The 23,618-nt window shown below is 40.6% G+C and overlaps 2 protein-coding genes across 6 annotated transcripts in view; both read right to left on the bottom strand.

The window, feature by feature from the left end:
• Nucleotides 1–8,410, bottom strand: part of med25 (mediator complex subunit 25) — a 31,512-nt gene extending 23,102 nt beyond the window's left edge. For 4 of the 5 annotated variants that reach the window (XM_004552480.4, XM_004552483.4, XM_004552482.4 and 1 more), the window contains exons 1-10: nucleotides 8,278–8,410; nucleotides 6,096–6,245; nucleotides 5,969–6,014; nucleotides 5,614–5,738; nucleotides 5,417–5,515; nucleotides 4,448–4,568; nucleotides 4,135–4,291; nucleotides 1,898–2,022; nucleotides 1,676–1,748; nucleotides 1,238–1,470 (exon numbers count right to left, since the gene is read on the bottom strand). In XM_004552480.4, coding sequence (XP_004552537.1) covers nucleotides 1,238–1,470; nucleotides 1,676–1,748; nucleotides 1,898–2,022; nucleotides 4,135–4,291; nucleotides 4,448–4,568; nucleotides 5,417–5,515; nucleotides 5,614–5,738; nucleotides 5,969–6,014; nucleotides 6,096–6,241 — 1,125 coding nt within the window. In that variant the 5' untranslated portion in view covers nucleotides 6,242–6,245; nucleotides 8,278–8,410. Of the gene's footprint in view, nucleotides 1–1,237; nucleotides 1,471–1,675; nucleotides 1,749–1,897; nucleotides 2,023–4,134; nucleotides 4,292–4,447; nucleotides 4,569–5,416; nucleotides 5,516–5,613; nucleotides 5,739–5,968; nucleotides 6,015–6,095; nucleotides 6,246–6,430; nucleotides 6,571–8,277 lie in introns of those variants that run through there. The other variant, XM_004552481.5, reaches the window with a different exon arrangement.
• A 5,598-nt stretch (nucleotides 8,411–14,008) lies between these two features.
• Nucleotides 14,009–23,618, bottom strand: part of syt3 (synaptotagmin III) — a 41,761-nt gene continuing 32,151 nt past the window's right edge. The window contains exons 9-13 of the mRNA XM_004552479.4: nucleotides 22,747–22,867; nucleotides 21,332–21,503; nucleotides 20,509–20,638; nucleotides 17,654–17,747; nucleotides 14,009–17,177 (exon numbers count right to left, since the gene is read on the bottom strand). Of these exons, the coding sequence (XP_004552536.1) occupies nucleotides 17,658–17,747; nucleotides 20,509–20,638; nucleotides 21,332–21,503; nucleotides 22,747–22,867 (513 nt within the window). The 3' untranslated portion in view covers nucleotides 14,009–17,177; nucleotides 17,654–17,657. The remainder of the gene's footprint in view (nucleotides 17,178–17,653; nucleotides 17,748–20,508; nucleotides 20,639–21,331; nucleotides 21,504–22,746; nucleotides 22,868–23,618) is intronic.

Genomic DNA, 23,618 nt, shown 5'->3' with positions numbered 1-23,618 from the left:
TCAGAATTAAGCATTAAGACCTGCAGTGTGAACGTAGCCAAAAACACCGCTGCAATTAATCTGATGAAAGTGTTTTGCAATGTGCAACTGTCAGGACAAGTCAGCATTGGAAATAGGAATATATATGCTTGAAGGCCAATGTTTCCAGTGCACTGGACAACATGGAAGTAATTCTTTAGTTACATGATATCACGATTGATCGCTAATATCCCCTATATAGAAAAACACTTCTTGTTTTTAGTAGGCATGTGTGCGACTATACGACTAATTGTCACTACTCAGCACCAGACTTACTACTCATTTAATCCAAGTCTTGTTAAGATTTTAATTGATGTGAAATACCAGTAAATTGTTGTGTCCTAAATGTTATGCAGATATCTTATTGCACCATTATTGCTAGTTCTTTTAAAGGTGAAAGAATGAGCTCATGGATACAAGTGGAAAAAATTAGCTTTCTCCAAAGGGCAGATGGGCTTTCCCTTAACAGTATGGTAAGGAGTTGAGTCATTTAGGAGGGGCTCAGAGTAGAGCCGCCACTCCTCTACATTGAAAGGAGGCAGCTGAGGTAGTCCTGGATATAAAGTTGTCTGGCCAGGCATGTCCTACTGGCAGGAGGCCCCAGGTTGGGCCCAGGACACATTAGAGAGATTATATCTCTTGGCTGGACCTGATGTTTCCTGGATAAGCTGGAGGAAATGGCTCGTGAGAGGGGCTGCTGCCCTGCAACCCAGAACCAAATAAGTGAATTGCTGGATGGTTTATTGTTTTGCTATTTTAGATTTTAAATTATATTGAAGAGGTTGTCATGAATTTTAGAGCAGCGTCCATCATGTTCCACACTTTTTGGTCGCAGTTTATTCGTTTTTTTGGATGTTAATTTGTCACCTTTTAATAATAGGATATGAAAACATGTTACAAGACGTTCATGCTTTCATATCCTATCTAATATCGGTTTATTTTAAGTGTTTTTCTTCTTCAATGTCTGAAGTATATTGAGTTTGTCATCGGTGGTCAGACCCAGCTCCACTGAGTCTGTCTGAGCTACCAGCTTGATCTCTGCAGCTTTGATTTTTCCAGGGACACATTACAGAGCTACGGTTCTTCTAATCTAACTCTTAGCAACACAAGAAATACGAACAGTTTCCCAAATAATGCATTTATTGCCTTGTTTGCAAATTCCTGTATTTTTAACCCTTAAAAGGGGGTTGGAAGTTGAAGAAGAAGAAACAGAAATTACCATAGTGGGCGCTGCAGATGGTTGCGTGGTCTGATTTCCAGAGGGTTGTGGCTGCTGAGGGAGTGGCTGTGGTGGCTGGCTGGGCACTGGCTGTCCTGCGGGTGGGACTGGCTGCTGATTGGGAGTAACTGGTTGGATTGGCGTATTTACCGTACTCACTGTTGATAAACTTGGCTGAATGGGCTTGACTACAGGGTGACTGGGAAATGGAGGCCCTTGGCCCATTCCTGGGACTGAAGGAAGGAAAGAAGGCATAAAAAGACAAGGCTGACATAAAAAAAAAGCATAAATCCGAACAATATCATATATAAATATGCTGTAGGGTTAAACACCAAGGCATAATCACACATGGTCTATGTAAACACAGACACGCTGCAAGTAAAAGCTTGGCTAGTATAAATTGTTCACAAAGACCCAAAGAGCCCTCTGGTAACTCACAGCGACTCTTCTGGTTGTTGGCTGCCTCCATGACCATCTGTGCAGCCACCTGAGCAGCAGTCAGAGGCGTATTCTGTCAGCGGGCAGATTAAAGGAAGACAATGCTTGGTAAAACGTTTTAAGGGAAGAAACATAAGCACCGCTGTCTGAAACTGAGCCAAAAGCAGGCAGCACGAATTAGTCTCCAGCCAGCTTTACACTATATGGCTGCTTGCCCATTACCTGATAAGGAGGGGTTGTGTTTATTGGTGGAGGGGGCTGTGGAGTTCCAACAACAGGCTGACTACTAGCCAGCACCGGAGGAGGGATGACAGGTTTGTGCGGCCCGGGTCCTCCACCTGCAGAAACTAGAGAGAGAGATGGGGAGATAAGCTCTGTACATAAAAGATGGCTGCAGCCATCGGGACATCACCCATTGTTTAGTGAAGTCCAGTTGAAAAGGTACAAGCGTTTTTTTGTTCTGTTTTGCACTTCTTACAACTGGAAGCATGATATGTATTTATGACTCTGATCACAGAGATGTGTCGGAGTAACCTTGAACAGTAGCTAAGTCTTTAGAAATTCCTTTAAGAATTACAAATAAAGAAGCGCTCAGAGTGAAATAAAAATCTTATATAAATGGATGATTCATAAACTGATATACAAAGTTACAGTCATGTTTCAGTAATTTTAAAATTAGACAGAAATAACCAGAAGAAATAGAGAATGCAGTTTGTAAAAGATGATGTCATCTATTAAGGGGAAAAAGCTATTCAAACCTGGCTCTGAGTGAAAAACTAAACTTAATAACTGGTTGTGGCACCCTTGGCAGGAAGATCTGAAATCAATCATTTGTGATAAATGTAGAATTTTTATTTATTTATTTTTTTTTTTAATTCAGCAGCATGGGAGTCATGTCAAAGCATTTCTGATGGATTTAAGTCTAGACTTCAACTAGGCCACTCCAGAAACTTCATTTTGTACTTTTTTTTTTTTTTTTTTTTTTTTTAGCCATTCAGTAGCAGAGTGACTGGTGTATTTTAATGCATGCTCAATCATCGAGGTAAGGAAAACCCAGAAAGTTCATTCTGTTCATCTGAATTTAGTGGGAACTTCTTGAGTTTCCGCTAACAGCAGGTATCCCCAAACTTCTAAATGGTATAGTTGCATTATGACAAAAACTAGCACCATTGATGGTTGTGAGCTCAGTTTCATGATTGTTAATATGCAAGTTGTCATCAGCATGGACAATGGCGATGACAAGTGAGGTGTTTCAGATCACTTTCTGCTGCATAACCTTCAGGGTAAAAATTGATAGTCAGACGTTCTCCTTCACGATTTTCAGGAAGAGAGCAGAATTCATAGTTCCTCAAATTTTGCAAGTTATCCTGGTCCTGAAGCAGCATCATACTACCACCACCACGTTTGACTGTTGGTATGAGGTTTCTTTTATGAAATGCCACGTTAGTTTTATGCCAGTTGTATTCCACAGAATATTTTTCCTAAAACTCCTGGGGTTCATCAAGACATTTTTTTAAGCAAACGTGAGATGAGCCTTTGTGCTCTATTTGGTCAGCATTGGTTTTCACCTTACAATTATCCCATTATGCCACGTCTCTTTCTTTTTGTTGAATCATAAGTGTAGCCACAACCGTAACTGAAGCAAGTCAAGCCTGCAATTCTTTAGATGTTGTTTTGGGTCCTTTTGTGACCTCTTAGATAAGTCGTTCATGCTCTCTTGGAGTAATTTTTGTAGGCTGGCCACTCCTGGTTATGTTCACCACTGTTTTTTTCATTTGTGGATAATGGCTAGCAGCATGGTTCACCAGAGTCTAGGCCTGGGTTTGGCCAATAAAAGTGAACTCAGCTTTCAAAAAATGTGATTACTCACAGTTAATTCATGACTTAACAAGGGAGGAAATAACTTTTTTTTTTTTCCACATAAGGTCAGGTAGGTTTGGATAACTTTTCTTCCCTTAATAAATGAAATCCTCATTCTAAAACTGCATTTTTCTTTGATCATCTTTGACTAATATTAAAAATGTTTTGAAAAGGTGAAACATGTTGAAAACAAGGAGGAGTCAAATTGTTTTTTCACAGCATTGTACACTTGTCTACTCACATATTAAACATCAACCTCCAGGGCTAAAAATGTCAAAGTGCCAAAACTACAGTTCCAACCAAGCGGACAACTTAGCAGTCCATTCTCAAATCTAAATAAGAACAATTCCTCCACCCGAAAACCAGCGTAATGGCACCCAGCATGTAAAAGCTAAGGCTTTAACATGAGTCCAAATACCTTTACATATCACTGTGTATCAAAGAAGACTTAAAATTGAAAATTCATCAAGGCTTATTGTTCCACAACATATCTTTAGTATAAGAGCAAAAAACAAACAAACAAACAAACAAACAAACAAAAAAAACAAATAAATGAATAAAAACATGTGCTACAAGTGGACAAGGCATAGTTTTCTCACCAGGAAGCGAGATGCCTCTGACTAGGACCATGTGGAAGGGATCTTGACTGTAGTCAGGAAGAGATTCAACTGCCCCCCCTACTGGTGACGCACGTTCAAACAAAGCCCTTAGAGGGGGCAGTTTCCGAGGAGCCACAACAGAGAAATTAATTCCTCTCTAAAAAACAAAAAAACAACAAAAAAAAAAAAACAACAACAAATATATATCAAGGTTAATACTATGATCATATCTAACCCAGTAAAAATAACCTTCACCAAAAAAGCCAGCCTGTCCTCCAAGTATCTACTGAGGACAAAATCTGTGTTTACTTACATCTCTGATGATTTTGACCAGGCTGTCTGCTGTGCAGCCAGTGTAGCTGACACTCTCCACAGCAGGAAGCAGGTAAGGAGGGGAATTACACAGCAGCACACACACTTTGTGGGTCTGACCTCTGCAGCAGCACACAGAAAGAGGGAGAGACATAAAAGTTTAGATTTTCATCACTACTAAGCTAATTCAAAAAAGAAAACTGGCGTTGTTGTAATTGTTTTTTTCTTTTTACTTGAATTTCATGAGATATTAGAAACTTTTTAAAGATGATTTTAGCAAGAAGACCCAGTTATTTTGGGGATAAAGGAAGACTTATTATACTGATTCAATCATAGTTTTGCCTCTTAAAGAGAACCTATTATACTTTTCCTTTACCATTAATTTGGTGAATGTTCATCTATATAACCAAAATTACATATGGTCAAAGTTTTGAAAATGAGGTCAGTTTATGTGAGTGTAATTTGTGTGAGGTGAAAACTCAGATTTCAAAACTGATCTAAACACTCAAATTAAATTTTTTCTATTTTTGTCTCATAATAATGTTAATAACAGCAGACATCCGTAATATATTCATCATAGACACTGAGAGCAACGAGGCCCCACCCATTTGCCATTTTAAGCAGGTATTTCAAAGAGGGAGCCAATCAGAGAAAACGGGTTAAAATTACAGGGAAGTATGCTAAAACATGTCGTTTCAGAAAGAAGATGAACTGACGGGATCAAATATAAGAAAAATAAGGATTATTGAACTGAGAGGTAGCAGCTAAAGCAGCTTGTTTGAACTTGCTATTCTAAAAAAGCTACTCTGGTAGGCCCAATACAAACATGGAGCTGGAAAAGAGAAGAATATGTTATTTTAAGGAAGTGCCAAAATTAGCTTCTCACTGTCTTTTACCAAGTTACCTTGGATGAAAAGATTCTGCCTCTAGGTTTGTTTTATCAATGAAGAAAACACAAATACAGGCTTACATCTGCTCCCTCATTTTCTTAAAGTCATCGAAAAGCTGCAAGGCCACAGAAAGTCCCTCTGCAATCAGACTGCAGCTTTCTGCTCCACCTCCCATAAACCTGTGTGGAAAAGAAAAAAAGTGTGATTTTCTACGATTTCTCTTCATGATTAGAACAAACGGGCAGTTTAAAAGGTGTAATAGGAAAATAATTTTTACTGGATGTTGTCGATCCAGGAGACAAATTCGAAGGCTGAGCTGGTTGGCGCGTGACACTGGACATATGACTCCGGAGCGCAGTCCACTGTGTTGAAGACCACAAGGCCATACTGTGTGCCCCCATACTAGAAAAAAATAAAATAGTAATCATAAATTATCCACAGAATTCAAAAAACATATTCGAATTTCAGCAAACAGTGACAGGGAATGCAAGCTAAAGAATAAAAAGCAGAGATTAGACTGTCTACAGTGTACCTTGCCTCTTGCCCTATGTCAGCTGGGAAAGGTTTTAGCCCAACCTTAAGTTGGATAAGCAGTTAAAAAGATAGAAAACAGGAATTACAGCAACACTCACATCTCCACCAAAATCCGTTTCTGCTGGAGGCCCTCCATTAAAATACCTGTGGTGAATGAAATAAAATTAATTCATGGCTACATGACATTAATGAGTTAGGAAACAATGGGTAGCTTTAGATACTTACTCAATAGCTGGAAGTATGTAATTTTTTCTTAAAGATTCAAAGTATGGTCCAAGGTTCGCTGTCCCTTCAATGACAAACACCACATCAGCCACCTGGTTGGGCCCAGGTTTACTGGATGGCTCCATGAGTGCCGAACCTGCCACCATAGATCTAGATACAGAGGAGAAGGTTATCATAGTTTAAAAAAACAAAAAACAAAACTACAATAAAAACCAAAATTAGGTGTGAAAAATATTTCTTGGTTAAAAATAAATAAATAAATAAATATAGTCTGACTGATTTCTTCAACACCAGCATTAGTAGGATTTGGTACATGTAACTCTTAAGCCTCTTACCTACTGTTACGTCCCTCTGCAGCCTCTAATCTGCTCAGTGTGTTCAGCTGGTGCTAATTGGCCACACCTAGTCAGGTGTGGATAAAAGCATACCTGAGGCAAGCTTCCCAGGGAGCTCACTTGTCTTTGCCTTGGTGGCAGCAACCATTTTAGCCAACCTGGTTTTCCATTTTAAGATGAAACCTCTTCTCACCGATACTCATCTCCTTTTTTATGTTGCGCCTTTTGAGCCGGGTCGTAACACCTACCTTTCTATTTGAATGCATTTCTGATATTCTTAAATCTTGATTCAATAAATATAATTCATAAAAAGCTATAATTGACATTGAAAATGACAAAACAATTCTAAAAATCACTTTTGTTAAAACTCGGATGAAAGGCCCTTGTGGTCTAAGGAACTTGGAAAGAAAAGCGTCTGGACTTCAGATCTGGGACTCTCCACCATTTGACCTTAGAACTGAAGAAGCTTCTCGGATGAGAGGTGAAATGTCTTCAAGCAACTTAAAGTCCAGATGCTTTTCTTTCCAAGCTCCTTAGGCTACGATGACCTGGATGACTGAGAACCTTCACAGACAAATGCCTTTGTGGTATTTATGGCATCTATTATGATCTGTACGTATACTCTGCAGCACAGTGAGAAGACAGACACATTGGGCTACAATTTAAACTACAATTTTCCTTTAAAACTAAACAAAAGCAAAAACATGTTAATTTACTGCTCATTTCATATATATTCATTTAGAAAGCATTACATTTTAATTTTTTAATATTGTCTTCTTATTATCGGAACTAATATCTTTAGTGTCTTGATGCATGCTGAATCATCCAGGTAAGTAAATCCCAAAAAGTTGATTCTGTTCATCTGGACGTAGCGTTTTCAGTGGGAAAAACATTTCATCACTCATCAAAGTGACTTCTTCCGTCACAGCTGATGTTGTGTTTGTCATTGAAGAGACAGCGAACCTTGTACCATTACTTTGAATCTTTAAGAAAAAATATATACTTCCAGCTATTAAGTATTTGAAGCTACCCATGGCTTAAACAGTACTGTACTCACCCCACAAACCAATAGTCACCAGTGGTGTTAGTTTTAGTCAATATGCAAATGCACTGTTTATAACGTGCAGTCAACTGAGATTAAAGAACTCACTTGGTTGAGTGACGAAACGTTTCTCCAACTGAAAACGCAAAGTCCATACGAACAGCTTCAACTTTTTGGGATACCATCTTTAGCGTTACCTTGTTTAATTTCCTGTTTGATTTCTTACCTTAATTCGAGCTCGATTATCTATGTTATTTGCTTTTTTGAGTTTGTTTTGTCAGGTACACAAGTCACTCGGAGCTGAAACACCCCAATGTAAGATAGTGATTTCAGGGACATCCAGCAGCTACAGTACGATGGAAGCATGTGACTTCACCTCTGTGAAGCTGTAACAGTCTGCTATTCTTTCTCAAAGAAAAACAAAAACAGCACATGTGTTTTTCAGTGTAGCACACTTGCGAGAAATGTTTTATTTTTTGTTTCTTTTTGTTTGTTTGTTTGTTTTAAACCGGTGATAAAATACCAGATGTTTGCTGCGATAGCTGTGCGCTCCAGTTTTAAAGGTAGGACCTAAAACCAAGCCTTTTTTCGCTAATCATTAATCCATAATTAATATTGCTAATCGACATTATCGCCAAGGGGAGGTTAAACGCAAGCTAACGAAGTCAACAACAGCTGAAGTGCGCACAGCTTTCGTTTTAGCGTTAGCTAGCACAGCAAACGTCAGTGAGCGATTCAAGCTAATATAGTTCAAATAACCCCAATTAACAAGCCTTTTTCAAGCTGTTAAGTGATGTAGACTGACCTGATGGACTGTGACTGTCCGACGAACCGCTGAACCGGTTGGACCAAACTGTAACTTTAAAAATTAACTTGAATTACACAGCACAGTTAGCGTGAGCGTTTGTTGTATTTTTGGCGGAAGTGACGAAACGACATGCCCACAAGAGTCCAAGAATTAAAAAAAAAAAAAAAAAAGAAAAACTTTATTAATAATAACAACAAAGCGGAATATGGCATACATCAGGTTGTCAAGAACACCGAAAGGAGTACAAGGAAAATAAACGAAAACGATACAACTTGGGAATTACCATAAACACAAAATACCAGGGGTTTCAAGCCGTTCTAACACACAGAATTATAGAAGTATACTAAAATCTTTAAGACGGTGACACGGTTTTAAGGTATTTTCAATTCTTGCTGTCCATTATTGAGAAAATATAATGCTTTAATATCAAAAGTAATTCAGTGAAATTTGGCTTACGACTGGAGAACTTGGATGTGTGAATACACTGTCAATATCACTGTAACCAAGAAAACGTTTTTCGAGCATAACGAAAAATTAGGGTTACCATGATCAGAAACAAAACGTGAAAATATGCTCTAGAGATGTTTCGTAAACCAGCAATACCAGAATAAATGAACCACTGTTTCAATATCGGTTTCACAAAAAGTAACAATTCACATCAATACCCCTTACAAAGACTAAAACCAACCCCTCATAGTAATGAAAACTAAACTAAATCGAAACATTTTCAAACATTTAAAACTAAACAAAAGCACTGGCAGTTCCCTTAAAACACAAAATAAAAATGAAATAAAAATGAAATCTAATTAATAGAAAATGCAAAACTAATAGCTTTGGTCCTCATCAGTCAAAGATGTTTTTGTGTGGTCCCACATAGCAGATATGTACCTAAATAAGTGGGTCTTTGCAAGCTTAAAGAAGTCCAGTTACCTTGTCGAATTTATTTGTTGTCTTCTTAGGCTTACTGAAGGCCAAGACCCTGATTATATCCAATTCATTTTGAGTTTATTTTATTTAAATAGCACCAATTCAACAACAGTCAGTTCAAGTGCGTTCTAACACAATATTAAACAGAGAGAATCCCAACATTCAGATGATCCCCTATGACCAAGAACTTGGTGACAGTGGGAAACGGGAGCACGGAGAGGTGAGGATAAAAAACAAAAAGGGACAGAAGACAAAGTTGTAATAGCATGATCTGTCCAGGTGTTTTCCTAAATGCTAATTTCATCTAGTTCTATTTTGAATAAGAACAACAACAACATCAAAACAATAACAAAAGAAACAAAACAAAAAACAGTCAAGCCATTAATTCTTCACACAGTACTGTGGTATTTTCTTGCTTCCAAGTGTTTGGGTCACTTCCAGCCCACGCTTAACTTGGTGGAATCCACTTCATGACTTTTTAGACCATGTCTGGCCCATAAACATTTGCCATTGCCATAACTGATGTGTAAGTGCCCAGAGCAGGCCCAGACGTCTCTGCTATCTGGCTGCTTGTAAGCAATTACTGAAAATGAAATGCCCTCAATATATATTGCTCCACATAATGAAACATGGAGGTGCAGGGTCATCAGTGAATATTGTCTTGGCTCAGACTTCTAAACCTCATCTTTGCTTTTCAGTGCCTGAGTGATGAGGAAAGGGTCCAGTTAGCTTTCCTTAAATCTATCTAATGACCAACCTGAGGCAGCCAGAGGGCTTTCCCCAAGGGTAAAACTGAAATCTACACAAGAAAAATCCAGACAGCTGACTATTACAGATAACAATGGCAGGTGCATTCAGATGAAATTTCCCGAAGTCCAAAGGACAGGAATCACACATTAATTTGCTTAATGCAAACTTATGCTCAGTACTGAAGAGACAGAAATTGAAATCTTTGAGTGTTGCCACAGCAACCCCCCCCACCACCACCACCACCAACCCCCCCCCCCCCCCCCCCAAAAAAAAACAAAAAAAAAACCAGACTATTTTCTTTTTTGTGTTTCGATTAGGGTTCTGAGTACAAACGCTGGAGATATCCAAGTGCTTGTGATCCAGACCTCCAGCAGATGTCAGCAAATATCTAGTGATGATGAACCGATGATGGTGTTATCAGAGAGCAGGCTACACATTTTAACTTAAAGTTCCTTTAATTTAGTGTTAGACTGTTTATCTATATTCGGTATATGTTTAGAGTAAGTTACATATAGGAAAAGATACCGAGACAAAATCCATGGTACTGAGAAAAACATCTTCACCACAAAGCATGGCCTGTGATTTTTCGGCTTGACATTCTTAACCTAGTTGTTGCTTTTTTCTGGATTTCATGGTTTCATAACTTCATTGTTCTATAAAAAGGCTTTCACATTCCCCTTGCAACCTCAGTGCTGGAAACAAGACCATAATTACCACAGCAGCTATCGGCACATTAACTGCTGTCAGATCAGCACAATACACCAGAGGCTAACCTGTAGTTGTAACACATCGGCATGCTGCTTCTGTGGGTCCAACAATAGCATCCCCTTCCCTGTGGTAATGCCAGCCAGTCAGTCAGCTTAGCACAGCATTCAGCAAAGCGCTTCAGAGCTAATCAAGCTCAAACCCTCCCACAGAAACAATGCTCCACATCAATTTAACCTAAATTCTAAGGAGGGCAACAAGCTGTGGGCTCAAGCAGCTTTTCTATTTGGGCGTCAGTAAGCAAGAACACTTCAGGCGACCTAAAGAAAGTTCATCTGAGGGAGGGTTTATGCCCAAGGCTACCCCCTGGATGCAAACATTAGCTCCTCCACAGAGCTTTTTTATTTTGAATGAGCATCATGGCCAAATTAAACTGACAGAATGGATGGTGTGTGTGTGTGTGTGTGTGTGTGTGTGTGTGTGTGTGTGTGTGTGTGCCTGCGTAGGCATCCCTTTACTTTGCAACTCTGATGCTTTCTGCCGCTCAGAGGAATATACAGTGTGTCTCGCTGCTTTGAACTTCAACACACACAATGCCAGCAGTTGCCAAGCAATTACAGAAGGCCTGCTTTCAGTGTATGCCTTTGGAAGACCAGACAGTGTTTTCTTTTCTTTTTTTCCCTCTTATGTTCCTTGTTTGGTCACAGAATTACATAATACAATATGAATCAGAAATATAGTTGGTGCTGTAGCTATCTATGTCTGCAAGGTCCAGGTGGTATGGTAAAGACAATCCGTCTCCTGACATTGGTACCCAGCTGGGATGCTGAGGGCCAGATGGTCGCCTCACAACAGGTAATCACAGCCAGCATGCTGATACAATGGCATCCACACAAATAGGTTACCAGACAAATAGGTTACCAGAGGCGTTTCCATGAATGTGAAGGAAAAGTGGCCAACAGGAAATCGTAATATTTGATCAGAAATAAATCCAATGTAGAAAAATTTATGTTGAAAACCTTAGGTGTGATTTGTAGGCTTTTGTGCAACCTGAAACAATGTAATACGTAAAAACTGTGCTGCAAAAGAGCCTGAAAATTCTTCAGCATTGAATAACTGTTTTGCAAAGTGGTGAAGTAGCAATGTCAAAATCTGACTTAAGAAAGGTTTTAGCAATAAATAAGGTGCCTGAAGTAAAGGGAAGGGGCCTTTCCAGAAGCACAGGCATTATATTGTTAGATCACAATTATTCATTAATGTGTAAATCACTTTAAACCATAAAAAACTATTAAAAAACAAAAAATAAAACAAAAACATATAAAAAAAAAGGCAACATTTAAATTTGTGTTTTAAAATCATATCTAAAAGCTTTAAAATAAATGACATGGAGAACAAAATGCAATATTTGGATCCAACATATAGTGAGGTGGAAGCAGAAAGTGGAGTAACACAGACATATTTAAATGAATGCGTTAAAATTTATTTGTGTCATTAGTTCAAAGATAATTAATTCAGTTATATTTTGGTTAGACAGCTCCGTCCCATGAGCTCCGCTGGACACACTCCTGCACAGAGTATTAGATCTGATAGTATTTTTAAAAATCTTCATAGAAAATTACCTTTTTCTGTCAAATCATGGACCAGCAATGAAAAGTAATAAAACAGAGTTTAATTATGGATTTTACCTCAGTTTCTAATCTTGTACAGAACTTCCCGAGCATTCATCATTTAAAGCCATGCATGCGGCAATTTAATGTCAGTGGATGTTTTACATAAGTTTGTGCTCATCAGGTGAATAGCAAGTTCCTCCATGGCAGCAGTTTGCAGAGAAGGTCAGATCCTGGGGCTCACTCCTGTATTAATACACTGCTCCCCTGCAGAGGCAGGCTCCTCTAATACCCCTGCTGGCTGAAGTTTCCACTTGCATGCATTCATTGAATTCATTATTTTGAAAGGTTTCGGGTATTATTTATAGTTTTGGAATAAAATGTTAAAAACTGTATACGTGGCATAATAAGTGGTTGGCGTACTTTCAAAATGAGAAAGCAAAAGTTGGGCGTCACGTAAAGGTTTCCGGCGCGCTGGAGACACAGGTTTAATGTCGTGGCATAAAGTGAATTTCAACATGTTACATAAAGATTGGGCTCCATGCAGATGGCCCTGTCAAGAAAACTATAAAACCAAAGCATCACCCAGAGTTACAGCATACATCTTTAATGATGCAGGTGAATTCATTATCATTATGTTTAATAATCAGATATATTTGCAATAAGGGTTAATGCATTGCTGTCAGCTTTTAGATACCTTTAGATCTGTCCCTCAAGCGTGATACACACAGCTCTATGCTACACACACATACACACACACTCCCACACCCAGTGTCTCACTTGCTCCCCCCTCCCTCCTCTCTGCCTCTTTCAGTTCAGTGAACTGAGTGAAATGTCTTTCCGACTAAATGATTTTTTTTACACGGTGGGAAAGTTGCCATGGAGACAGCACCCCCCCCCACCCAGCCCCTCCTCTCATTTTTTGCTCAAGAGCGTAGCCCATTAAAGCTGTGCTAACTGGTCGATGTCACGTGTGTGTGTGTTTTTTGCACTTCTTGAACTGTTAACACTGTCAGTATGCTGCAGGTGCCCCTTTATGAGTGTGTCTATATACAGAACTAGCCTCCTCCACCTCCTCCTGTGTCCAGTTCCACTCATCCTGCAAGCAGCTATCGCCTCTCTCCTCCAGGTTTTCCCATTTGTGTTCTCCTCCTCCTCCTGTTCTCTTCCTCGCTGACATTCTGTGGTTCTTCATCCTCCTTCATTTGTTTAATCCCCCCCTAATCCTCCTTCTCTGTCATTCCTCTGCACATCTGAGCTTCCTCTTCCTCCTCACTCTGCTTTCTGCCGAAACACCGGAGGTGCAGCTTGCTGCTGGTGGGCTTTAACGAGGGATAATAACCACATGACAAATGATATGAGTGATTTTTCTAAAAGAAAGGGAGACAAAATAGAAGTAGGAGTGCAGATGTGGGTGCGCACACAGGGCAGGCGACGGTGCTCCACGTTGCATTTAGGCAAAATGTGGCCACAATAAAGAATTCATGACAAAGTGGCTGAATAATTACATGCGACGTAATGCACAGCTGAAAGTCCAAAAACTCAAAAAATAAATAAAAAAGTTCAGAGTTCAGGCAGTCTCTATCCAGGTCTTACCTTCTATGCCTGAGGCAAATATACACTGTGGACATGTGAAATGCTCAGAAGTTTGTGAAGTTTGTATATTATATATAGCACGTAGCACACTGCCTGGCATCTGTGACAGCCCAGTGCATCAAGGGAAGTAAGAAACACGAGGCTGGATGATACATATCCTTTATTTCCATGATCATTACTTCAGCCACACTGTTACTTACACATTCACAGACATCCTGCGACCTGGTACAGCTATCTCGACTGAAACGATCGCCCTGGCTTAACCTCTCAATCAAAATACTCAGCATTAACCAATAAAAAAGTAAACCTCTTGAATAAATTATATATAAAAAGAACAAATGAAAATCAAAAGGAATACCAATCCGAGAAAGATAAATACAGCATAAACAATCCTTTTTCTTCAGTGTTGTTTTTGACCACAGAGATAAACATCTGCTAGATCTCCTTTTAGTCGTCATTAGTAGTATTAGTATCAAGTTCTTTGTCAGATTTTGCTTAAAGCATCACTTATATAATTTTCATTGCATCAAGTTGACATCATTCATGTTAATATAAGCATGCAAACATGTTTCCCCATGACCATTCGGAACTGCACAAACGAGAGAAGACAGCGAGGGGGAGAATAGGGAGGAGGACGGAAAGGGTGGGGTGGGGTTGTCATACACAGAGAGAAAGAAAGAGGGCAAGATGGGGGGAGAAAGCTGAAGGAACTGGGGAGGAAAAAGTAGAGCAGGAAAAATGGTTAGGTGATGGAGAGTTGCAGGAGGAAAGGTAAGGATTGCTGGAGGAGAAAATGAGTAATCAGACAGACAGAAACAGAAAGGGAGGGGTTTAGATGGGGTGCGGGTGGGGGGGGGGGGGGGCAGAGGGAGGAGGAGAATAAGGGAATGTGCTGGCTCCAGTATGAGTTTTGCAGTCTATCACAAGGCAGTAACACTAGGGCTAAATAGGGTAGACACAAGCAGAGAGAGAAGGAGAGAGGCTGGGAAAGGAGGAGAGTTTATGGGGCCTCTAGACCGATGGATCAATACCATATCTACTTATACAAGCTGATCAATAACCCCCCATCTGACAAACAACACAAAATACTTTCAGATGTAATTATAACCTCCTGCTACCTTCACTGATCCAAAGGAAAACTAGACCCCCCCCCCCCCCCCCATCCCCAAACTGCACGCACAAAATACACACACGTGTGTGTTTGTGCACGTGAGGATGAGACTGAAATGGCAACAATACAAGTAGCTGCAGTGAGGTGTTGTACTGTTTTGCTGAGGTTACAGTGTGGTGACAGACATGGCTTTGAAAAGTCTGTATCGGTTTACACAAGTAGTGCAGATATTTCAAGCACTCGTTTCTCACAACACCTCCTCCCTGATGTCTCGCCTTTATGGGGATCTAAATTTATCTTGATCTGTTTTTTTTTCCCTTAAACCTTTTATTTTTTGTTGTCTTCCTTCTCATGAATGTAATCAAAACACACCCAACAATTAAAATGATCAATCCCAGTGCCGTCCTGATTTTCCCTCGGACATACAGTACACAAACTACTGAAAGAAGTACACAATCAACACAGTTACTTACATCAGGCAAAGGGTGAGAGAGGAGAGAAGGGCTGAATGATTGGCAGCTGATTTCAGAGACGACATAGACAATACAAACTAATGTCTATGAAAGACAGTGTTTCCCCACCTAGTGCAATGAGGCACGTATAGTACATACACATTCACTCACTCACACACACACACACACACACACACACACACACACACACACACACACACACACACACACACACACACAGAAAATAGCTCCTTGTAAAGACACAACACAAAGTTGGCTCCAAGACAGTCTGTGGATGCCGGGATTCGAGGAGCGAGGGAGGCAAGACAGGAAAAGGACACGGGAGAGGAGGAAAAGGAGGAGGTGAGCACAAAAACGTGTCACACACAAGGTCACAGTGACACGCAGGCATACACACACGCACAGACACACACGATACAAAACAAACACGCCCACAAACACAGAAACACACACTAATAAAAGCAACACGGACGTGTGTGTCCTCCTAAAGTCTTGTCGGTGACATGATATGGACTAATAATTTTGTCAATTGAAGCTTGAGGAACAAAAACAACAAAAAACACATTGTCCTGGAATGATTGAAAAATAAATTAGAGTGGTGATATCCTTCGGTGTGGGATACATCCTCCAGCTAGTGCACTCCAAACAGATGCTGGTCCAATCCTAAAGCCAGGATTCGTTGAACCCGTTTTGTCCTACATTAGGAAAAGTCTGGCGATTTGGCCTGAAAGCCAGTGTCGATCAAATAGTTCGTGTCTCGCATCATCTCATCCTCAGTGGACCGTAAAAAAAATGGCATGAATAAACTCATTTCCGCATGGTTGCATGTATACTGTTTCACACAAATGACAGAGCAAAATAATTTAAAAAATACTAACGAGCACCATGAGGACTGTGACAAAAAGCATGAGGAAGAGGGACACATTTCAAGGCTATGTAACATGCTTAGACCAATGAGTCTGTCCTCATTTTTCGCTCTTCTGACATCAATAAAGACCACTGGATGCCTCGTCATCTTTCCTCTGGGGAAAATAAGCGAGTTAACTCTGAAACCAGAGGGTAGGAACCCTGGAGAAGGCGTCCAAAATGGCCGAGAGTATCCACGGTGGATATTTCGCCCTGCTAGTACTACATGAGATGTATTCCTATACAGTACGGCATATACTGTACACTAAAAGAAAAATATTGACATAAGGATTTTCTTCTTTTGTAGTCTGTACAAGGGCATGAACCTTTGGTCCTGTTTGAAATGACCATTCTACGATGGCTTACTTTTGACTTTTTTAGTTTTCAAGAGAGAAAAAGTTTGTCACGTCACACTCCTTCTAGATGAAATACTACACTAATCTGAAGCACACATGGACTACTCACATACTACAAACTCTGTATTTGTGTATTTGTCTGTGTGTGTGTGTGGGTGGGTGTTTCCTCGCTAGATCCCAAAATGTACACCTGATTTCAGTCCACTGTACCGTTAAGTGTCCACATGTGTTTGTAAATGTGTAGTCTGATGCTCAAAAGTGTAGCTTGTGATGGATGGAGCTGATTTTTCCCCCCTCCAGCTCAGTAAAGACAGCACAGGAGTTGAAGGATTCATTAGCAGGAGCAGAACAGCACTAGCAGTTGGACACTAGCAGTGTCTCCACGTCTCTCTTTCTTTGATGGAGAGAATTATTCACAGATGAGAAGAAAGAAAGCAAAGTCTGGAGCTGTAGAGATGATGATGACCTGAGGAAAGAAGGAATAAGGGGGGAGAAGCAGATTAAGGAAGAGCGTGAGTTAGGGGGAGGGAGGGGGGTCGAGAAGATATAAACAGCACGCAGTACTGTACGTTTGTAGGGAGGAGGGTTGAGATGCATTATATAACCCATAACATTGAGATTATACACATGACTCTGCCTTACAGCTCCTACATCTGACAGCTCCACAGCTTCCACTTTATCACACATTCCCAGTCAGGTCATGCTTTTAAAGACTTGACTAGTTTTCCTGTGTAAATCTGTCTGGAGAAGCATCTGCTGCACATTTTGTAGATATGTACTACACTTTCAGATTAAAAAAAAAGTGCATCCACTTTACAAGCTGAACTCCAGGAGATATTTTATTGCTACCGGAGTGATGACACAAATTACCATATCCTGATGACAAGAAAATAATAGCTCAGAAACCATGGCGTGGAAAGAACAAAGTCAGGAGAGACTCACAGTTTTAATCGGAGTGGGGACTGTCCACCACGATGTGTGGCTTCGGGGAGGATGTGGTGGAACTCTTTGACACAAATGTACCGATTGCTTTTTCCTGCAAGGAAGAATACGTTTGACAATTATGTTAATTCTTTGTGACAAAGAAAACACTTTTGATACATTCAGTTAAAAAAAAGGAAAAAGAAAATGTAAATTTTAGACATTATGCTGAAGTACCACGGCTACTCATCTTACTTTGTCTATCATACTTTTAGGTGGAAAGTGTAGTTGCTTATGTGTTATGCACAGAGTTACAGTGCAAAGCAGTATTAGGGCAACATTAAGGAAAAAAATTATTAACAGCTGCCACGGCTGATATGCCCTCTGCAAAATGCCACGCGTAGAGTTATTGAAGCAACTTGATCGGCTGTGTTATTGTGTCTTGTGACACATCATACATTCTCTTTATTGCACGAGGGTTGTAAACATCGACATCCTTGCATCTGTCCATTGCCGGATATTTAATTTTGTACAAATCTGGCCAACTGGTCCAAGTTTGTGTGTTTTTTTTTTGTTCTGACTAGATGCAGCTTTCTGCGTCTCTTCAATGTCCTTATACTTATCACCACACTGTGTGATTGCTACTGAAACCATTACTGAAGTACGATTTCACTAACTCATGTACACGAAGCGTTTTGTAGAGAGTTGGCAGTCGCTTGACTTGAAACGACAGCTTTAATCTTCACATTTCGACTTTTTTCTCAAAATAGTATTTAAAGTTTTAGTTAATCTCCAAATCTAACACCTATTTTATCTGTGGCTTGCAGTGCTGTTTAGCTATTGTTTTGGTGTCCAGCTGTACAGACTGCCTTTTCTTTAACCTCCTAGGACCTGGCGTCCACATATGTGGACATCACATTTTGGGTAATTTAGACTAAAGTATTTTGCTCTACAAGGGCCTGATATCCACTTATGAGGACATTATGCTGCTACTGTTCTATCAAAATTTTAAACGAATATCCTCATATGTGGCTCTTATTTTTCTTAAAAATAAAAATAAGGTAAAAAAAAATCTGTTAATTCTTTGTTTTTACATTCATCGGGCCCCAATGTGCCCGAATACCAAAGAGAAATTAAAAATATATGTGGTGGAAGAGTTCGGGTCTTAATATGGTGGCTTTAGATGACACCTCAGGCGTCTCTAAAGACTTGATTTCAGATATTCTTTCTACTCACCAACCCTTCTGTGTATAAGGAGTAGCCAAGAAGAAAAAGTTGGCTTAAACGGAGGGATTGCTTCAAAGTAAGACTGCCAAAAAGGCTTGTTTCACACAGAGGATTAACTAAGGTACTGCAAACCCCAGTAAAAGACACAAAAGGATCTTTGAATCATGCAAAACCTTCCAGTAGAGGCAACAAAAAAAACTAAAAAGAGTTGAAAATTCACAGAAAAGATGTCATTTTCCAGAAATTGAAAGAGATGCTTTTTTTCTGTCTACTGAACTACACCAACCGTAGCAGAGGGAAGGGTGCAGCCTCCTGTGACGAGAGGCTCACGCTTGTGAAAGCGTGGCAGGATGCAAACACTCAGCTGAGCTGTAACATTAGCTGGCTGTACGCTTCCTCTGGCTGGCAGTTGTTGTTTCATAGAAAGAAAATGGCTCCTACATGAAGCCGCTCAGGTCTGAGGATTTTCTTTCCTGAATAACCAGTGCATGTCTTCCAAAAAAAGACATTTCTGCAGAGTTTTTTAATATGGCTCTTTTTTGGCACATCAAAGGCAAAGCAGGCAGAAGCCAGACATTTCTACAGTCAACAGTCAAATCTCCAAAACTGGATGACTCACTCAAATAGATGAACAGCACTACATGACGAAGGCAAACATGTAGGTTTAGTTTGGGGTGAACTGCCACTTTAAAGGAACAGTGCAACAGTGTGCGAGGTATATACGTAAATATGAAAGAGCCAGCAGCTGTTGTTTCATATGGTGGATGTGAGCAGTGTAAGGAAACAGCTTACCTGACTCAGAAAAGATAAGAAAGTCTGTCTGCTGGAAATGATGACGTTTATCTAAGCTTATCTACATATAATTATGCATTATAGAGATTAGGAGGTGTTTCACACAATGGCACATCCTGCGTAATAATTACTTTTAACTCTCATATGAAAGTGCATATGTTCCCAGGCAGTATTTGTTATTACCTCTTACCTATGGTAGAATGTTTTTGAATTTTATTTTGCTTCTTTTTCTAGACCTCTAAAGGCCTTTGCTTTTGTTTGACATTTCCACCTGAAAATAGATTCCCAAATATAATCACTAACAGTGGCAAAACCTAAACAACTCTGAGCTCATTGGAATAGAGACGTTTGGTCAAGAACTTTGAAATGCAAATAGTCCTCTTAATCTTACCACCAGCAAATTCTGAGGATTTAACCTTTCAAATTTGACCTAATAAAATCTATAAAAGAGAGCAACGCTGATGTTTGTGAGCCCATGTTTGTGAGCAAATCCACTGCAACAAATATGAAATTCAGCAACAGCTGCTTCACTTTAAGTCAAGGTAATATTATACGGCTTCTTAAGTGAATGTGTCATGCTCTGCAGCCTGTCGGTGCTCTAATAACAAATACTGCCTGGGACCATCAGAGAGGAAGAGTTTAAACAAAAGCTGAGTAATTATTCTATCACTGCTACTCCTTCCACTCAAACTGTACCATTTCTTCCATGCTAATGTCACTGTTACTATGCTAATGCTAAATCATTTTCATCATATTGTATAAATTATTATAGTTATGCTCAGCACCCAAGCATATGTACTCATAGTGAAAGCACACAGATGCACACGCATAGACTCACACGCTCGTATGCTCATTACCTCCACAAGCTGATGCCAGTGCTCTATTGGTTTGCGAGGATTTGCCAGCATGGCAGCCCAGTGCTCCCTCCCCGGACCTTCAGCTTCGCTCCCTACACGACACATCCCTATAACCTCGTTATGACCGATGCTGATACGCAGCAAGGGCAGGAGGAGTGGAAGCGAGGATGGGAGAGACAGAGAGAGAGAGAGAAAAACAAGCAGTTAGAAAAGGAAACGGTTGAAGAGAGGGATTAGAAAAGCAGAAGGAGGGAGACAGGGCTTGTAAGAAGCAGCCGCAGAGTCTCATTTATCAACCTTGAGTATTGGGAAAAGAATACAGCGGTTGAGGAAGGGAATTGAATAGCAGCTCACAAATACACACAGCTCTGTATAAAACCTCTGTCAGTGAGGAAGCAGGCATGAGCACAAACATACAAAAGCACACACCTATAGAGATGCCAAATGGAGGGCAGGCTACATAATAGGGAGGCGGTACATTTGTACACAAACACATCAAGCAGCCAAGTGTTGCTGCAAGCGTCAGACAGCCCAACGCTGGCAGGGTTACACTTCCTTCTTCGCTATTAGCATAAATCATTCTTATTCATGAGGTGCCCGTCTATGTAAAACAGGGAACATCCACAAGGAGGCTGACTCACAAGGGGCCCCTCATCGTGTTCAACACAGCTGCAGCGCGTCAAAATGTGATGACCCAAAAGCAGCATCGCGCCTCATGCGCAAAAAGCGCACATTCAATAAGCAGCTACTTCACAGCAACGCTTGAATTGATCTGAAATCCCCTGGAGCGTGCTTCACTATAATAACACCTCAGCGTGCTCACCAGTCATAGTCCATCACTGCGATGATGATGGATACATTTTCTATATTTTCATTGGGAATGTCAAACACCAGCGCCTCGTTGTACGTGGGATTCAGCGTGTTCTTCTTGATAGAGGTCTTCCTCTTTTTTAGCCTCCGCCCGTCACATACCAGAGAGGCCTTCACGTACGGATCTGAAGCAGAGAACGGGGAGGGGGGGAGAACAAGGAAGATGGGAAGGGAAAGAAAGCAGGTGGTGGGAAAAGGAAGAGGGGGAGGCGTGGAGAGGAGCAGAAGAAGAAAGAGGTGGAGAGAGCCAGAGAGAAGCAGGGGGCGGAAGCAGAGAGAATAAGATAAGAGGGGACTCCTGTGAATGCTGTTAGGTATTATGTTCACAGGTATCCGCATCTGTAACGCATAAAAGGCATGAAAATCAAGTCACCTTGGCAAAGCTGGATTAAGAACACAAAGGGAGAAAAGCAGCACAGGTTGAATCACCTCAGTTATCCATTCAACATGTGCAGCCTGGTGACAGCAGCCAAGGAAAACACACACACCCACACGACTCTGTTTTTATGCCACGTTTAAGCATCTTTCCAGGCCCGCAATCATGTCGGGATCAGCGAGGAACAATAGCAGCGTGCGATCATTAACATTTCAGATCTCATTTAATCTGAGAGGGCAATCATCAAGCCCTTAAGTGAAGGATAACTCAAATCTCTTTTTAATATAATTGTTAATTAAATATCAGAATTTGGATTCGCATTTCTACGTCTGCAACGCCTCCAGGTCAGATAGTTGAGGTGCCTCTACCCCTTGAAGTTCTGGTCACACAGTTAAATACAGTCAATCTGGTGATGCTCTATATATTCAGGGAATATTTAGCAAAGATTTGTAGTAATTTGCCTCGTCACGCTACGTCTGCTCCTGTAAGTAATTTATTAGGTTTTGGGGAATTCCTTTCTGACAACATTTTTTATGCACGCTTGTTGGTTTGATTGAAAGTGGAGATAACGGTAACGAAAGAGGAGTTGGCGTCCTCCGTCATGTGTTACAAAGCCGCATTACACTGATCTGTGGCGGCGGCCTCTGCTGTAGAAGACTTTCTTCTTCATTTGTTGCTAAATGGCATGTAAATGACTATTTTATCGAAAAGGATCTAACACCATGTTTACCAGTGATGTTTACCCACAGGAGAAAAATATCTCTACAGGGCTTCACGCCAGTTATTATGGTATACATCTGGCCAGTGATCAGTCAGATCAGGATATAAAGCTAAAAGCACTCAGGAAAGCAACATATATCACCAGCAGCTGTTTTTGCAGACAGCGCTTAAGCTGTTTTCTGTCATATTTTTCCTCTAAATGAGTTTCCAGTCAGAGTGCTTGCTGGAGGTCTTGCAGCAGCATGATGTGTGTGAATGCATTAATTCTTTACCTGAGAAACCAGTCAGGTCCATGGCTTTGAGGTTGGTGGCCTTGATGATTGTAGCGGTGAGCCTGCCTGCAGTGGGCAGGTAACACAGCGAGAAATTAAGTTCCCCGAGATCGGCCTTCTCCTGTAGGTCAATATACACGCAAACAGAGATCAGAAATGGGGCGAGGTCAGACAGATCACACGCAGCATCAGAAACACAGAGATAAGAATTCTGTGGTTTGCTATCTGTGCTTGAAACGAGTTAGATCTGTGACTGACAGCGCGCGACAGCAGGTGTCCCGATGTGGACAGCAGGAGTGTTTGGGCACGGGGGAAATGCTGTCGCTGTAAATGAATCATACACCGATCTGCTGAAGTCACTGACTAGGAAAGAGTTAAATACAAGCAACGACATGTGGGCTTTTTATATCTCTGCCTCTAGTGCTATCTGCTGATCTGCCCGTGCTCTCAGTGGCACCTCGGTAATGACACCGGTGGTATTCAGATCACACAGTGATGCGATGGCTCCTTAGTGGCTTTGAGGCTCACTAATCAATACTTCCCAAAGTGAAACACTGAAATACGCCGATGACGCTGATGCTTTAAACTTACTTAATAAATTAAAGCCCCATGCCAAAAAATGTTTAAGACTCTGCTCCATCTAATTTGCTAATAGCCTTCTATGAATATTTCATATAAATCTACTTGGACATTGCCTAATATAAAGTTTGGAAGTGGCTAGCAATGCCCTTCCAGTAATCTATCTGGACTCTTCTGAGCTGCTTTGTTACTTTACCAGACTGCGAATTAATCTGTGCTGCAGGCCATTTCCGCTCTGTACCATTTCTATACTTCTCCTCCTCCTACATATACAATACAAGCTGGGTTTATTT

This window comes from Maylandia zebra, linkage group LG4 (assembly GCF_041146795.1).
Source record: "Maylandia zebra isolate NMK-2024a linkage group LG4, Mzebra_GT3a, whole genome shotgun sequence".
Classification (NCBI taxonomy): Eukaryota; Metazoa; Chordata; class Actinopteri; order Cichliformes; family Cichlidae; genus Maylandia; species Maylandia zebra.
This window is presented reverse-complemented; position numbering and strand designations above follow the sequence as displayed.